Here is a 17,256-nt window from a genome sequence, read left to right as displayed (position 1 = left end):
ACCCCTACCATTCTCTGATTTCCTCTGGTTTCTTTTGCTTCTTATTAGCTATAACACCTTCACTGGTCAGCACTGAAGGATGCTTTATGAAATAGTGTGTCCTGCTTATTGACCTGATGACATTAACAGCACAGAAACCATCAGGAACAGCCTCCAGCCAGCTTTGAGCACAGGCATGAGGCTTAGCTGCTCTCTTCCTCTGGTTCAAATAGATTTAACTTCCTGGAGAAATTGTGGAAAGTGAGTAAATTTCAAAGCAATTTCCAGGTGCTGCTTTTGGAGCCCTGATGAACTGCAGCTAGGAAAGGTGCCTGTGTGGGAAGCTGTAGCAGTGGCACTAAGTTAGTAATGGTTGAGGGCAGAGGACTTGAGGTTTCCACTTCTCACCTGTAGATAACAAGCCTGACTCTAACCAAGGATTGGGACTCTGGGGAGGAATTTTTTCCTCCCAGCAGCATCCAGTTGGTGTAGCCTCTGGGGTGGGACTGCTTCTGCAGCTCCCTCCATACTGATACTGCAGGCAGCAAGTGAAGCAGCTCCAGCCTAGTGCCCACAGGGGATGAGCCACAGAAGTGTACTGACTTTCCCAGTCTCCCACCCAGGCTGAGTGCTCCCTCATTATGAGACCAAGGGCTCTGAGGATCTGTGCTGACTTCTTTACAATTTATTGAGCCTCTTGTAACCAAATATGATGGTGACCACACTTTACTGAGATGAAGCATGGCTGCTGTTAGCCATTCATGTGCACAGCTTGCAGTGGGAGTAAAAAATTCACGGGGATAGAGAGTTCTCTTGCTTAATATAAAGTCTGGCAGCAACAACTGCTTTAATTTTGACTTGAAGCACGAGACCAGGTGGTTGGAATGCAAACTGGAGAGGTATTCCACTTACAGGCAAAGCAGTTGGAGTTTTTGCTGCTTAAAAATCCTGAACAAGCAGTAGAAATAAATAGTTGAATTGTTTAAAAAATTAATAATAATTAAAAAATCATCCCCAGTGAAGTTAGCAAGGAACTATGTGTACCCTCCATAAATTTGGCTACCCAACATACTTATGGTTGAGATTTGTGGCTTTTTCTGGGTGGAAAATATTTCTGCCCCACGAACCCTGAAGGTGGCAGGGAAGGCAGTTTCTGTCACTGCACAGAAGAGCTGCTTTCCTGCCTGGCTTTGGGAGTTCTGTCAGTGGTGATTGGATGGCTTTACCAAGTGTAATAGGTAAGTCATTCAAAAGGTTGCCACTTGTTATATGTAACTGGTGGTTCTGATCTGGTAGGAAGCTGGATCTGCCTTTCACAGTGTGTGACAGGCCATCAAGAACACTTCAGACTGGTTATGCCTCAGGATTTTCATTGTGAGAGCGAGCCCAGATGTGTTTAAGCATCTGGGAATGAAGCAGACACATTTTTACCACCTGCATCACAGAATGTTGAGTGTTGGAAGGGACCTTCAGTGATCAAGTCCAACCCTCCTGCCAAAGCAGCGTCACACAGGGCAGGTCACAGGAACACATCCAAGCAGGGTTTGAAAGTCTCCAGAGAAGGAGATTCCACAACCTCCCTGGGCAGCCTGTTCCAGTGCTCCATCACTTTCACTGTAAAGAGGTTTCTCCTCATATTGAGGTGGAACCTCCTGTGCTCCAACTTGTACCCATTGTTGCTTGGACTGTCACTGAGCACCATCAAAACCAGACTGGCACCTTCATCCTGACACCCACCCCTCAGGTATTCATAGACTTGATTAAGATCCCCTCTCAGCCTTCTCTTCTCAAGACTCAACAGCCCCAAGTCTCTCAGTCTCTCTTCACAGGAGAGATGTTCAAGTCCCAGGAGGGGCAAATAGCAAGAGGAGCTACAGAAGCCCCAGCAGAACTGGGATAGGGAAGGAGCTCCCCAAGAGTTGGATGTTGGGGAATTGCCATGCCAGACAAACACAGAATAAATGCTTCATATGAAGCAAAGCCACCATAAAAGGAGGAGCATATGAAGGGCATGGCTTTTTAGGGGAGAGGTATGAAGACCCAAAGGAGAAAATGAACAGAGGGGTGAGATAAATGAAAGAATAAAGCAAAAGCAAGAGAAGAGAAGAGTAGGTGATGCTCATTGGGAGTGGTGAGTGTGTGGCTCTGTGTGTAAATCCCAAGCCTTAGAAATAGTCTGTAATTTAACAGGAGGACAAGGAAAGAGGCTGTGGTCTCAGAAAAACACCTAAGAACAGACAAAGAACCTGGAAAGAGCATGGGTTTAATGAAACTTTGAGTCACCACTAGTAGCAGGAATGTCCACTGCTAGCTTGTGTGGCACATTTTCTCCCTATCCTGCTCTTTGTCTCTCCTTTGTGTGCTCCCAGTACCTCTGCCTGCTGGAGGCTCTGTCCTTGCCCCACTGTCAGGGTGTTTGTGCAGTGACCAGGCTGAAGTTTCTTCTGTGCTTGTGGGATTTCACTGTGGTACACATAATTTATACAAGCTAATTATTAATGTAAAGCTGTGTTGGCATAGAGACACTGAGTGGGAGAGGAAATTAGCTTATAAAGTAAAGGGCTGCAGAGAAAAGGTTTAGCAAAGAGCTTTCCCTGTTGGTGTGGTCCTTACTTTGAAGAATGACTGTTTAAGAAAACCTTGAGTAGGACGAGAATAAAAAAGCCTCAGAGTTAGTGATTACTGTGCCATGAGCATGCTGTTGCCAAAGAAAGAGCTTCAAAGTTGATGACAAAGCTGTCTATAAGCTTGCAGGAGGAAATCTGAAGCCTGACAAACACAGCTTGGTTTTCATTTCCAGTTTAAAGCCCATAATCTGTCCAACTTCATAAAGATCTTGACAAAGCTGAGCCAAGTTTTGGGGGACCTTGTTTGAGTTATAATTCCTGGTGGAAACTATGCAGAGAGGCTGGGCTCTCATGCCAAAGCAGACAAAAATATGGTTTTGACTGTTATGCTTTAACTTTGAGAGTTAAAGACTAAGCTCACAGTAAAATAACTTGGAGACTTCTCGACAACAAAAGGAAAAAGTTAACTGGAGCCACAGTTTTGTTTGTGTCGTGCTAAGTTTTTTTTTCTTCTAATTTTATTTTTCCTCTTTCTCTTCCCTCCCCCATTCTTTTTTCCTTTTACTTTTCCCTCCTTTTTCCTTTCCCCTCTTTCCTTTCCTTTCCCCTCTTTCCTTTCCTTTCCCCTCTTTCCTTTCCTTTCCCCTCTTTCCTTTCCTTTCCCCTCTTTCCTTTCCTTTCCCCTCTTTCCTTTCCTTTCCCCTCTTTCCTTTCCTTTCCCCTCTTTCCTTTCCATTCCCCTCTTTCCTTTCCTTTCCCCTCTTTCCTTTCCTTTCCCCTCTTTCCTTTCCTTTCCCCTCTTTCCTTTCCTTTCCCCTCTTTCCTTTCCTTTCCCCTCTTTCCTTTCCTTTCCCCTCTTTCCTTTCCTTTCCCCTCTTTCCTTTCCTTTCCCCTCTTTCCTTTCCTTTCCCCTCTTTCCTTTCCTTTCCCCTCTTTCCTTTCCTTTCCCCTCTTTCCTTTCCTTTCCCCTCTTTCCTTTCCTTTCCCCTCTTTCCTTTCCTTTCCCCTCTTTCCTTTCCTTTCCCCTCTTTCCTTTCCTTTCCCCTCTTTCCTTTCCTTTCCCCTCTTTCCTTTCCTTTCCCCTCTTCCTTTCCTTTCCCCTCTTTCCTTTCCTTTCCCCTCTTTCCTTTCCTTTCCCCTCTTTCCTTTCCTTTCCCCTCTTTCCTTTCCTTTCCCCTCTTTCCTTTCCTTTCCCCTCTTTCCTTCCTTTCCCCTCTTTCCTTTCCTTTCCCCTCTTTCCTTTCCTTTCCCCCTTTCCTTTCCTTTCCCCTTTCCTTCCTTCCCCTTTCCTTTCCTTCCCCTCTTTCCTTTCCTTTCCCCTCTTTCCTTTCCTTTCCCCTCTTTCCTTTCCTTTCCCCTCTTTCCTTTCCTTTCCCCTCTTCCTTCCTTTCCCTCTTTCCTTCCTTTCCCCTCTTTCCTTTCCTTTCCCCTCTTTCCTTTCCTTTCCCCTCTTTCCTTTCCTTTCCCCTCTTTCCTTTCCTTTCCCCTCTTTCCTTTCCTTTCCCCTCTTTCCTTTCCTTTCCCCTCTTTCCTTTCCTTTCCCCTCTTTCCTTTCCTTTCCCCTCTTTCCTTTCCTTTCCCCTCTTTCCTTTCCTTTCCCTCTTTCCTTTCCTTTCCCCTCTTTCCTTTCCTTTCCCCTCTTTCCTTTCCTTTCCCCTCTTTCCTTTCCTTTCCCCTCTTTCCTTTCCTTTCCCCTCTTTCCTTTCCTTTCCCCTCTTTCCTTTCCTTTCCCCTCTTTCCTTTCCTTCCCCTCTTTCCTTTCCTTTCCCCTCTTTCCTTTCCTTTCCCCTCTTTCCTTTCCTTTCCCTCCTTTCCTTTCCTTTCCCCTCCTTTCCTTTCCTTTCCCCTCCTTTCCTTTCCTTTCCCTTCCCTTCCTTTCCTTTCCCTTCCCTTCCTTCCTTTCCCTTCCCTTCCTTTCCTTTCCCTTCCCTTCCTTTCCTTTCCCTTCCCTTCCTTTCCTTTCCCTTCCCTTCCTTTCCTTTCCCTTCCCTTCCTTTCCTTTCCTTTCCCTTCCTTTCCTTTCCTTTCCTTCCTTTCCTTTCCTTCCTTTCCTTTCCTTTCCTTTCCTTTCCTTTCCTTTCCTTTCCTTTCCTTTCCTTTCCTTTCCTTTCCTTTCCTTTCCTTTCCTTTCCTTTCCTTTCCTTTCCTTTCCTTCCTTTCCTTTCCTTTCCTTTCCTTTCCTTTCCTTTCCTTTCCTTTCCTTTCCTTTCCTTTCCTTTCCTTTCCTTTCCTTTCCTTTCCTTTCCTTTCCTTTCCTTTCCTTTCCTTTCCTTTCCTTTCCTTTCCTTTCCTTTCCTTTCCTTTCCTTTCCTTTCCTTTCCTTTCCTTTCCTTTCCTTTCCTTTCCTTTCCTTTCCTTTTCCCTCTTTTCTTTCTCTCTTTCGACTCTTTGTGTTTTGTTTTGGTTTTTTTTAAATTTAACACATTGCAATAAATGAAAATAGAATACAAATTCTGCTCTGCCTTTTGCTTTCTTGCTAACAAACTTCTGGAAACTCAGCTTGTATAATAAATAAGCCTTAACAAGCAGGTTTTGCCCTAGAGTCTCTTTTGGGAATGGTTATATTAATACTGGCTCTACGCTAAAGGAGGAAGTCAGCTGGACTTCTGTTTTCTTGTTACAGATGTTGTCCTGGAGAAGGCCATGCATAAGTGCATTTTGAAGCCATTGAAGGGCCACATTGAAGCAATGTTGAAAGAGTTTCATACTGCAGATGGTTCTTGGAAACAGCTGAAGGAAAATCTGCAGTTGGTGAGACAGAGGAATCCTCAGGAACTGGGAGTGTTTGTTCCAACACCAGACTTTGTGGATGTTGAAAAGATTAAAGTCAAGTTCATGACCATGCAGAAAATGTATTCACCTGAAAAGAAAGTCATGCTGCTACTGAGAGTTTGCAAACTGATTTACACTGTGATGGAGAATAACTCAGGTATGGTGCTACTCATGGTTCAAGTTCACTGGTTCAAGTTGTCTTGTGGGGGAGGAAATCAGACCACTTGATTCTGCAGATCTCTCTCCTTTTCCTGGAGCACTTGCAGCATGTCCTTGCCCTTCTGAGAAGGATTCTTCCTCTTTGTGTTTCTTTCCTGATATCTCTGATGCACCTGGCAGCACATCTTACAAAACCAGTGGGAAGCAGAGTTGTGAAGCAGCCTTAAAAAAACCCAAACAAACCAGTTTTGCTTAATTCTGTAGCCTTTAGAAGCTGGCTGTCAGAAAGGATGTCCTGTGAGCCTTGAATTAGACACTAATTCTAAATTGAGTGCATTTCTAGAAATAGTAATAGAGGTAACACTCTGTATTTAGCTGTACTGATTCAGTTGCATGTGCAGTATGACAGCTCCAAGTACTCTGTGTTAATGGGTGGAGGAAATCAGCCTCTGATCCAGAATTTCTGGCTTACTGTGCTTCAGAATGGTCTCATCTGGACACTTCACTTCTCTGGTTTTGGAACAGAAATAACATCTAAGCATGACCTTGAAACCTAGATAATAAAATGGAATTACAGACCAGTCTAGACCTGCTGAGTAGTCAGTGGCACAATTCAAGTGCTTTGCTGGGTGACATGAATTCACAGGTGCAGCTCTGTTTCCTGATGCCTTATCATACACCCCTCTGGTAGGTCACTAGCTAAGGTGAACCAACCCTGGTGCCAGTGGGAGATCTTTTTATTGGTTTTGGTTGATTGTTTGTTTTATTTTTCCCTATAATCACCTGGTTGGCAGTTTTCTAAGTGAGCATTGAATATTTAGGTGGGTCTGGTACTGATCAAGATGCCTACTTTCTTTTGAGATTGGAGCTGAGTGGTGAAAGTCTGTGGTTCTGAAAGACCACAGACACTTTTGTAAATTTAGGTCCAAGCTCCTGTCCAGCTGCTCATTTCTGTGCAAAATGTGCATTCTAAAATAGCAATGAGAATTTGGCCTGAAGTGCTGTGAACTGCCTTCCCTATGCTGTGTTACCACATTGAATAAGGCATTTCCAACACTTAGAAGAAAAATATTGAGGGGCTACTGCCAGTTAACTGTTATCCTAAAGGGCTTGGGCTAAGATGTGGCAAATGCTCCTTGGATTACCTTGTTTTGTCATGTGAAGTTTGTAAACCATGGCACTGAGCAAGCAGTTGCTTGAGTGTCTGATTTCTAATGTGCTTTTAGCCAGAGAATAGTGTAGTACTGGAGGTTATGTCTTAGCTGGTGTCACTTCAGCTATCAGCCCTTCAGTCATCTGGAGTTTGAACAAGTTTAAATTAGCTCCTGTTCTTGGTGGTTTTAAGTCACCATCACACCATTTCTGTAATGAACACAGTTTGGCCAGACCCAGATGTATGGCCACATGGCATTTAAACTGTTTTTAGAAAATATACTTAATAATAATAATAATAATAATAACAACCACAATAATAATAATAGAGTCTTCATGTCAAATCTAATAGGCTTTTATGTTCAGCCTTCTCTGCTGGGATTCAGACTCAGAAACTGCTCTTTGTGGCTGGATCCTTCTAGAAAGTGGCTGTTGTCCCCACATGAATAGACCTTCTCTTTATTCATCATCTCTTAGCAAGTGGTAAAGTGCAGGTGGAGGTCAGGCCAGACTGGCATGGCAGCCTTTTGTGAATTCACCAGCTGAGCTGATGCCAAGGTGAACCCAGTCTTTAAAGTCCCTTGCATGCCTCAGGGTGTGCATCATCAGATTTGTCTTGTGAAGTGTACAGGATGAAGCTGGTGTTGGTCTCCTGTTCAATGAGTGTCATATGATGCTCTCTCTGCTGTACATTGGTAACAGGAAGCTCTAGAGTAATACAAACAAATTCTGCTGCCTTCACTCACCAGGATAATCCTTTCAAACACTGGAACTGGTAAAAGGGTGTGGTTTGTCTCTCACTGCCCTGTGTTTCCTTCAACCCAGGGAGGCTGTATGGAGCTGATGACTTCTTGCCTGTGTTGACATATGTACTAGCCCAGTGTGACATGCTGGAGCTGGATACTGAAATTGAATACATGATGGAATTGCTGGATCCATCTCTGCTGCACGGAGAAGGTAATCTGTTCGTTTTTATTAGACTTGAGTGAAGGACATGGGGAGGGGGGATTCTTCCTCACAGCAGTTGAGTAGAAATCCTTTCCAGGGGAGTGCTGAAGTCAGCAATGGCAGTAGTGTAACAAGAGAACCCCATGATTATTTCCACCATAAAGCAAGAGAAAGCTGGTTAGCTTGCAGAGTGCAGGTCCGAGTGAGCTGGGAATCTGCTGGTGTATACTACCTGAGGAGGCCAGATGTTGTTTTCAGCAAAGAAGGGGAGGGTGTCAAGCAAACATCCACTGTGCAGGTACCAAATGTGGTTATCCTTCTGTGCCTGAAAATATCTTGAGAGTGTTTATAGGGCCAAAGATTTCACTTAAACTGTGAGACACATAATTACGGTGAGGGTGGTGAGACACTTCAACAGGTTGCCCAGGGAGATTGTAGATGCTCCCTCCCTGGAGGTGTTCAAGGCCAGGTTAGATGATGCCTTGAGCAACCTGGGCTAGTGGAAGGTGTCCCTGTCCATGGTGGGGTGCTTGGAACTAGATGATCTTTTAGGGTGCCTTCCAACTCACACCATTCTATGAGTCTATGAATAATGAGACTTGGGTTGGGTGTTTGGTAAAAACTTCTTGGGGAAAACTTCTTAGGTTGGAACTTCTTGGGCTGGAACTAGATGATCCTTGTGGTCCCTTCCAACCCTGACTGATTCTAAGATTCTATGAAATTCTCTGCCCTTCTGAGGAGAGGTGCTTTAGAGAATATTGCCCTAAGAATATGTTTCCTTAAAGCACTCTTGAATGACATTTGAAGCCCACAAGAGGCAAGAAAAATCTCCCTCTTCCCTGTTTTCATGGTGGTGTTTTCAATAAAGGTATCCTGCAAGCCCCAGAATCTCCCACTTCATGTGGAAGTGTAAAAGTTCTTGTTACCAAGCTCAGTTGTGAGTGTTTCCCACACCTGCTACCTCTTAGCTTGTTGAAACGCCTGTATCCTCTTACATGCTAGTAAGCAAGAGAGAGGCCTGCCTGGATTCCTCCAGTTTGGCACTAGTCTGCTCCCTGCTTTGTGTACAGAGCATCCTCTAGTGCATGGTTCAGGAATCTTAACACGGAAAATACTTGAGGTATGAAGCTGGAGATCATTATCATACTTGAAAGGCAGAAATGTTTTGCTGGGCTATTATGTCATCCTGTTTTGAATGCAGCAAAAGAAGTCCATTCATTCTCTGACCCTATCTTTGGCACCAGCTGAGATGTACTGAGTAGAAACAACTGTTTGGTGCTTTGGGGATGTGTAGTTCAAATGGAAGGCACCTTAAAAGATCATCCAGCTCCAACCCCCCTGCCATGGGCAAGGGCACCTTCCACTAGACCAGATTGCTAAAGGCCTCATCCAACCAAGCCTTGAACACCTCCAGGAGACATCCATGACCTCCCTGGGCAACCTGTTCTAGTGTCTCACCACCCTCACTGTCAAGAATTTCTTTCTAATATCCAGTCTAAATCTCCCCTCCTCAAGCTTCAGTCCATTCTCTTTCATTTTCCTTTGTGACCAGCATCTTCCTTTGTATATTGGCAAGTCTGTCATGGCTTGATTTGTTCTCCACTCATGTAATAGAGGTGAAGCCTGGAGGACTGTACACATTACCTAGTTGGACATTATGGGGAACACTAAAAAGGCGACAAACTCAGTCTTCCTTATAAAACTGAAAGCGAATTCCTCGGGATGCTTCCAGGGTACAAATTGCACTCAGTTGTTGCTTTGTTGCCACTAAGGGTCATGGCTTTTTTTTTAGTTCCTGAACAGGGGTAAGATTGTCTTTTAAATAGCTATGTTTATTTCATCCACAAGTGAAGCTGGGGAATAAAATAAATCACTGTTTGGAAAGCATTTAGAAGAAAACTCATGCTTCAACTTTGCTCCAACTGGAACAGGTTGCTCGGGGAGAATTGCTCCCTCCCTGGAGGTGTTCAAGGCCAGGTTGGATGACAGGTTGGCCTGGTTGGGGTGCTTGGAACTAGATGATCTTTTAAGGTGCTTTCCATACAAATCAGGAAACAAATCACTGTTCAGAAAGCGTTCAGAAGAAAACTCATGCTCCAACTTTGCCGAAACACTCAGGAGTAAAGGAGTGACACCAATCATACTGAGGCCTTCAGCAGCCTGGTCTAGTGGAAGGTGTCCCTGCCCATGGCAGGAGGGTTGGAACTTGATGATCTTTAAAGTCCCTTCCAATCTAATCCATTCTATGAATCTATGAATCCCCAGCATTAGTGGACACAGAGTTAGATACTCCTGCATGACTTGATAATATGGAGTGCATGTAACCACTGCATGTCTCTTAGCAGCTGAGAGCACACCATCCAGTATTTTGCAGGCCAGTGAGCTGTTTTCCTTTATGTATAAATAGCTTAGTGATAGAATGCAAGGATTTTCATATATATATATATGTGTGTGTGTGGGTGTGTAGAAAAGAATTGTGTTTGTACTTCTGACACAGGAGGGTTGGACTTGATGATCTCCTGAGATCCCTTCCAACCTGAAGGGGAGGTTGTAGCCAGGCTAGGGGTTGGTCTCTTCTCCCAGGCAACCAGCAGCAGAACGAGGGGACACAGTCTCAAGTTGTGCCAGGAGAGGTATAGGCTGGATAGTAGGAGGAAGGTTTTCATAGAGAGAGTGATTGCCTCTTGGAATGGCTGCCCAGGGAGGTGGTGGAGTGGCCGTCCCTGCAGATGTTCGAGAAAAGCCTGAATGAGGCACTTAGTGCCATGGTCTGGTTGATTGGATAGGGCTGGGTGATGGGTTGGACTGGATGAGCTTGGAGGTCTCTTCCAACCTGGTTGATTCTATGATTCTATGAATCTCTAATGTACTGTGATACTGTGACCAGCTGGGACCACTCTGAGAAGTTCTTGCCTTGCTGTCCTTCACAGGAGGCTATTACTTGACGAGCGCTTATGGAGCACTTTCACTGATCAAGAACTTCCAGGAGGAGCAAGCTGCTCGACTGCTGAGTTCAGAAACCAGAGATACTCTCCGGCAGTGGCACAAGAGGAGAACAACTAACAGGACGATACCTTCAGTTGATGATTTTCAGGTAGAGCTTAGGGATGAAGACAAACAAAACCAAATCCAACAAAACAGGGGATGTTTTAGTTTTTTGGGTTTTTTTGGGGGGATTTCTTTGTTGGAAATCTCCCATTTGAGAGGTATGATTTGTCATGATTCTCTAGAGGCCCCAAGGTAAGTGGAGTGAAGCAGTGCTGACAGTATGGCTGGCAAATCCGCCTTGGTTTTGAAGTCTTTGCAGTTTACAATAGGGCGTTATTATGACAGTGCCAAGAGAACACTAAATAATGGAGCTTTTGCATCCTCACTTTTGTTTATGTCACATTAGGACAAATTGAATCATATTAGATTCAGCTTCTCTGGGTGTTTTGCATTTTTTTTCTTTGTAACAGTAGGTTTCCAGTGGTATAAAGCAGCACAGTTCCCCAGCAGCTAATAGTGGTATACAGTAGGTATAGAGAGGAGAGGTGGGAGAAAAGTTTGTTGCAGTTTTTTAAGCAAGGGGTAAGGTTCTGTACTATAGATGTCTTTATGCTTGTGTTTTTTTTTCTCTCCCCTGGATTTCTCACTGCCCTTTCAGAGCAGGGCAGTAACGTCAACTGAAGACTAACAAACCACTCAAGATTACTTCACCTTTTAAATCCAAGCCTGCATGTCTTTTGTATAGTATGCTGTTGATTGTCTGTTCAGAGCATCAGTTTGTGGACTGAAGCAAGGAAGATATTGGAATTGAGAAGAAAGAATTTACTCCTTTGTGTTCAGTTGTTTGCAGTTCACCTCACAGCACAAAGCTGGCAGGCTAATGACAACCATCAGTTAGATATGATGTAGTTAAGAGCTTCAGAAATGAAGGTGTAGGGTCATCAAGAGATAGTGAAATCTTTCAGTTGAGGCTCTTACTGCTTTATCAGTGTCCATGCAAACAACTATAGAACAGAACAGGAAGGACTTGGGAAAGGAAGCAGTCTTCCACAATTTGCCTCTTTTGGGAAGAAGAGAACTATTTAAGAGAAACTCCAAACTATGGACAGAGCACAAAGCTAGGTCCATCTTCCTGAGATCCATTTTATATTCTGCTTACCTGTACTTAGCTGTCAGATTCAAGTAGCTTGAGTCTCTAATCTTTCTAGCAAAACACTATGGTTTTCATAGGAGAATTCATAACTTTGTATTTCTCCTGGCTGACTAAATGACAGAAGATTTTCAGCAGGATCTTCTACCTCATTTTACCTTGTCTTCTTCAGCAAAGAACTTCAACCAAGGCAACTGTACAGCTGGATGCTCTGCTGGGTGCAGGAAGATGTAGGGGATAAGGGAAGAGCTGGCACTGAGTGTGTCCAGTGTGCTGCTTCTGTTGCATCTTAAAAGACAGCCTTGAATCAGTAAGGTCACACCAGTTCCAGGCACAAATCCAAGCACTTCCTGCCTGCTCAGAATGGCAGTTTTTCATCTTCTATCTCCATATCCTGCAGTCTGAAATGAAGTACCTTTCGTATGATCCATATGCAACACAACTTCAGCTCTGTCTCACACTGAACCAGGATGTGGTCACTGCATGCTGCACCCTTATTTGGGCCCTGGAAGGCCTTCATCCTCTCTCCCTCAAAAGGATGGAAAAGCAAAAAATACCATATTTTGATGATGATTAAGTATAACTGCATAAATAATTTTGATACTTAGTATATGACTTCCAGGCATTTGCATAAACTTCAGCCTCTCCTTAAAGCAATCCTGTCCACATGCACTTACAAACAGACCCTCTGTGCCTGGAGACACTCAAGATCAGATTTGATATGGCCCTGGGCAGACTGATATAGGTGGACACGTCCCTGCTGACTGCAGGGTGGGTGGACAAGATGACCTTTGAGGCTCCCTTGCAGCCCAATGCAATCTGTGAATCTGTGTGTTAACCACACTGGAAATTTGTTTTGCCTTACCTTGGGTTGATTTTTTTTTTTTGTAATATATAATTTTTCCATACTATGTCAAATTAAAAGGATTAGTTCTAATTAGTATTGTGTGCAGTTATGGAACCCCTATTACAAGAAAGATATGGATGTGCTGGATTGTGTGCAGAGAAGGGCCATGAGGATGAGCAGAGGGCTGGAGCACCTCTCCTCTGAAGACAGGCTGAGACAGTTGGGGTTGTTCAGTTTGGAGAAGAGAAGGCTCCAAGAAGACCTTATTGTGGCCTTCCAGTATCTGAAGGGGCCTACAAGAAAGCTGGGGAGAGATTTTTTAGGGTGTTGGGTAGTGATAGGACTAGGGGGAATGGATCCAAGCTAGAAGAGGGAAGATATAGATTAGATATTAGGAAGAAGTTCTTCTCCACGAGGGTGGTGAGACACTGGAACAGGTTGTTCAGGGAGGTGGTGGAAGCCTCATCCTTGGATGTTTCTAAAGCCAGGCTGGATGTGGCTCTGAGCAACCTGATCTAGTGGAAAGTGTCCCTGCCCATGGCAGGGGGGTTGGAACTAGATGATCACTGGGGTCTTTTCCAACCCTGACAATTGTGTGATCAATCGGGTTCAATCCCAATGGTTTAAATGCTGTTCCAAAGCTTCAGTGTTTTGGCCTACAAGCCATCAAAAATAATTCAATAAAGACAAGAGTCTTCTCAGTCTTAGCTTTTATGAGCTTACCTTTATGAAATGTCAATTTTTACCATTGTGATTTAGCATGCAATTTACTCAGCACACAAACATATGTACCAGCTTGGTCAACAACCAGGTCTTTCTCACTGTCATTTTGTTTTCCTACCTCCTTTAATTTTCCTGGTTTTTAGTCTTTAATTGCAGTTAATTTTTTTTTTTTTTTTAAAGCACATGGTAGCAGGCTGCTTTGTTCATGTGTCCAAGTTTTTTGTGGGTTGTGTCCAAGTTTTGTTTTGGTTGGCTGATTATTTTTTCCCCAACTGTTCCTTTTTATTTCATTTTTTTAAAATGTTTTTTGTTACCAAAGCTGTAGGCATCCATCAGTTTCAACAGAGAAAATAGGTTCAAATTTTGCCTCAAAATCTCATGGATTTACTCCAGTTCTGGAGGGTAATTTTTCTTTCTGCATCTCCCTAAACCTTAATTAAAAATGCTGTCATATGAAGCTTGGTTGCAACAGGCTCAGACACCAAATTGCCACCAGTTACATGATGAAAGTGCCCTACATGAGGATGGATTACTGTCTGCATACCACAGTGTACGAGTGCAAACAGTTTAGCATGCAGCAACTTGTGAGTAACACCCTTGCAGAGGCTTTTTAAAATTCTTTTTTTTTTCCCTTCTGGCTAATGCAGTGTGCAAAGCTTCTGTTCTACAGCATTGACCCAGCAACGGCAGCAGCATCTCCAGACTGCACTGCTGTAGATGTTTATTTTGCTTTGCAACATTTTGTTTCCTAGCAAAGCCAAACAGCAAGCCCTGTTAAAAACCACTGGTGTTTTCCATGTGGCTTTCTGGCTGTTATCTATTTGCTTTTAATTGCAGGGTTAGAATGTAAGCTAAAGAGAGGAGGATGTTGGCTTATGAATTTTTGTTATGCCCACTATGGGCTTGCCACAGTTTTACCATCAATAGGACAATTCACAAGGTGACCATCATGTACTGGAATCACTGGTGTGTGCTTCATGACTAGAATGTGGAGAGGCCTGCTGTTTGTTGCTGACTCTTCAGTTCTCAGAGGATGAGTTTTGGTTGTTTGAGTTTCTGATGTCTGTTTTCTCATTCTACAGAACTACCTTCGTGTTGCATTCCAGGAGTTTAACAGTGGATGTACAGGAAAGACCTTACTAGTAAGACCCTATATCACTACCGAAGATGTATGCCAGCTTTGTGCTGAAAAGTTTAAAGTGGACAATCCAGAAGAGTACAGCCTGTTTCTTTTTGTTGATGACACCTGGCAGCAACTGACAGAGGACACCTACCCTCAAAAAATAAAGGCAGAGCTGCACAGCCGCCCGCAGCCCCAGGTCTTTCACTTTGTCTACAAGCGCATTAACAGCGACTCCTACGGTGCCATTTTCCAAAACAACGAGGACTCAGCTTCTTAAAACCAGCAGCTCGTCGTTTGATTTCTGGTCCTTGTTAACTGTTGAGAAGATCTTTGCTGGCTGCCTCCCTTAGGAGCTAGAACAGGCCTTAAACCACAAATGCCTAATAAACCACACAGACACTTGTAGCATTGCTTACAAACCTCCGTGTAAACCCTCCCCGGTGGCCAGTTACGTTCCACCAGCATGTCTTGAGTAAGCAGCCCATGAAGCTGAATTCCTTGTGCCACAGGACTTTTTTTGAAGCATATTATCCTGTGGCCCCTCTGCAGGTCTTTTTGCTGTAGCATGGAAAAAAAAAAAATCTATTTTCTTACACTCATCTTTTTAGCCAAATGTAATTTTGATTTAAATCAATGTATGCCAGACAAGTATTTCAGTAAACTGGCTGGTTGTGAGCTCAGTATTACCAGCTTGAGTTTGACAAGACTGTCCGATGCAGGGCATCAGTTAACTCGTAATTACTGGATGATTGCATCCTTTCCTCTATTTTTTTTTTGTTTTGTTTTGTTTTTAAATTACAGAAAAATTGCCATGTTTTTGTATATTATATAAAATAGAAATTTTATAGCAGTTGCAGGTAAACTGTCAGGGTTGGGGTTTTTTTTGAAATATTTTTTTAACTATAAAATATTCTATAATTATGCATGTGATTTTTTTTTTAACATTTAATATACATGAATAAATCTCTTGCTGGTTTTAGAGTATTGCATTAAAAAAAAAGCCTTTGTGGTTTCTCTTTTCCTATTGCAGGAATGTTCTTATGAGAACTTGTTATCTGTAAGAAGACTGTAACTGGGGCACTGGCAATTTGAGTGCCTTTATCTGAGCTTGATGTACTGTTACCTGGATTATTATTCATATGCATTGTTTTAGACAGAACTAGGGGGTTGGAAGAGCAAATTGAAAGAAAAGGATGTAGAGAAGGGAGAGAGAATGAATGTAGAGAACCTAATTTTTAGGATTCAAAAGTGCTAGTCTGCTGGTTCAGGCTCCTTGCAGAAAACAAGCAAAGGAGGTTGGTAAGGAACTTTTACATAAGCAGTGTCATAGATTGGCAGAGGGGTTTGACAGCACCTATCCCAGACACTACTTGTGTTAGCAGAGGATCAGTGAGGTGAAGGAGAACACTAACTACGTTGCATAGTATGTCACTAGCATCAAAGTGTGTCCTGGACCAAAGGCTGTGTTGTAGAATTTTTGTGGTTTAGTTAATAGGTGAGATGTGAAAAGTCCTTCCTATGTGTGCAAAGATAAAATGGTATTAAATTAGGCTGTTCTATAGGTTTGACCAAGAACACTGATGCTGTGGGTGACACTGAACCCTACTGAAGTCAGTTAGGGCTACTATTTTTAGAGGGACATGGGGTTCTCCCCAGGTCTGGTGTGAGCACTGTTACCTAAAGCAGATGATTACAAAAATGTCGTTGTGTATTGTGCCTTAGAGAGACATCTGTAGTGGTTTTGTCAGTTTGCCATGTATCTGAAACCCCTGGCACATCTTTGTATTTCATTTTGTAAATGGTGAGTTTTGCATATAATAATACATTGTAATACTCGAATTATATTTTTGGGATGTTGTGTGCTGTGGTTCTTGGGGTGTAGGTTGTTTTTCGGTGTTTTTTTTTTTTTGTTGCGTTTTTTGGGGGGGAGGGGGGTGGTTTTAGTTTTTTAATTATTTAAGAAATGGTTCACATTTGGATGTTTTGTGTATCAGCAGACTTGCTGCTGCTTTTCATACTGCTCAGCCCACTTTATTTGCAAAGGAAGGATGCAGTAACATTATTGTCTTACTGAGTGTGCTTGACTGAATAGGCAGTAGAAGCAGCAGGCGACTTGAACTATTTGTGCTGAAGACTAACATTCAGTGCTGAAGAAAACTCCATTTTCATATGATGGCAGCAGAGAGGCAAACTCCTAAGGAACTCAGAATTTAAGCTGTGAAATGAAGGAAAGCAAAAGAGTGTAAGAAGGGAAACGCACATCCAACCCCCCTCGGACGATTCTCCTGGCTCTGAGCAATTTCTTTAGAACATTAGAACTGTGCTACTCAAAACACTCCTCACTTTTCATAATGCCAGAAAACAGATGAGGCAAAAGCTTTAGAAGCAATTTGGACTTGTAAAAATAACTTCGTGTTAGGTGTTTGATGTTCAAGAGATACTGAAAAGCAAGAAAAAAACGCTTGTAATTGAGGCGAGGCTCTTTTTGAAATGGAGAAGGAAAGGCTAAAGCAAACAAAGCCGGAGGTTATAAATGCCTAAAGCTTAGTAACAAAAGCGGCTTCCGAGACAGTAAGCAATACAGGAGGGCATTAGATGTGAACTTAGAAGTTTTTAAGTCACCCTGCTGCTCTCCTTGCTCTTACGACGGGTGCAGAGATCCAAGCACCCATACACACGCACCAGGGAAGAGCAATGAGCCAAATCAAGCTGGCCAAGCAGAGCGAAAGCCTCATCTTGCATAAAACACTGTTTGTTAGAAAGCTTCCGTGAGGCCGCCCCTTTCAGACGGGAAGGTAAAGCCAAAGGCACCCGGATCAGTTCACGGGGGCTGCGGTGTCTGCGCGTC

At 43.3% G+C, this 17,256-nt stretch overlaps 1 protein-coding gene across 1 annotated transcript in view; it reads left to right on the top strand.

The window, feature by feature from the left end:
• The window catches only part of RIN2 (Ras and Rab interactor 2), a 49,992-nt gene extending 34,960 nt beyond the window's left edge, over nucleotides 1-15,032 (top strand). The window contains exons 8-11 of the mRNA XM_054383877.1: nucleotides 5,170-5,475; nucleotides 7,455-7,586; nucleotides 10,508-10,671; nucleotides 14,368-15,032. Coding sequence (XP_054239852.1) covers nucleotides 5,170-5,475; nucleotides 7,455-7,586; nucleotides 10,508-10,671; nucleotides 14,368-14,685 — 920 coding nt within the window. The 3' untranslated portion in view covers nucleotides 14,686-15,032. The remainder of the gene's footprint in view (nucleotides 1-5,169; nucleotides 5,476-7,454; nucleotides 7,587-10,507; nucleotides 10,672-14,367) is intronic.
• The last annotated feature ends 2,224 nt before the right edge of the window (nucleotides 15,033-17,256 follow it).

This window comes from Indicator indicator, chromosome 9 (genome assembly GCF_027791375.1).
Source record: "Indicator indicator isolate 239-I01 chromosome 9, UM_Iind_1.1, whole genome shotgun sequence".
In the NCBI taxonomy this organism is placed as follows: Eukaryota; Metazoa; Chordata; class Aves; order Piciformes; family Indicatoridae; genus Indicator; species Indicator indicator.
This window is presented reverse-complemented; position numbering and strand designations above follow the sequence as displayed.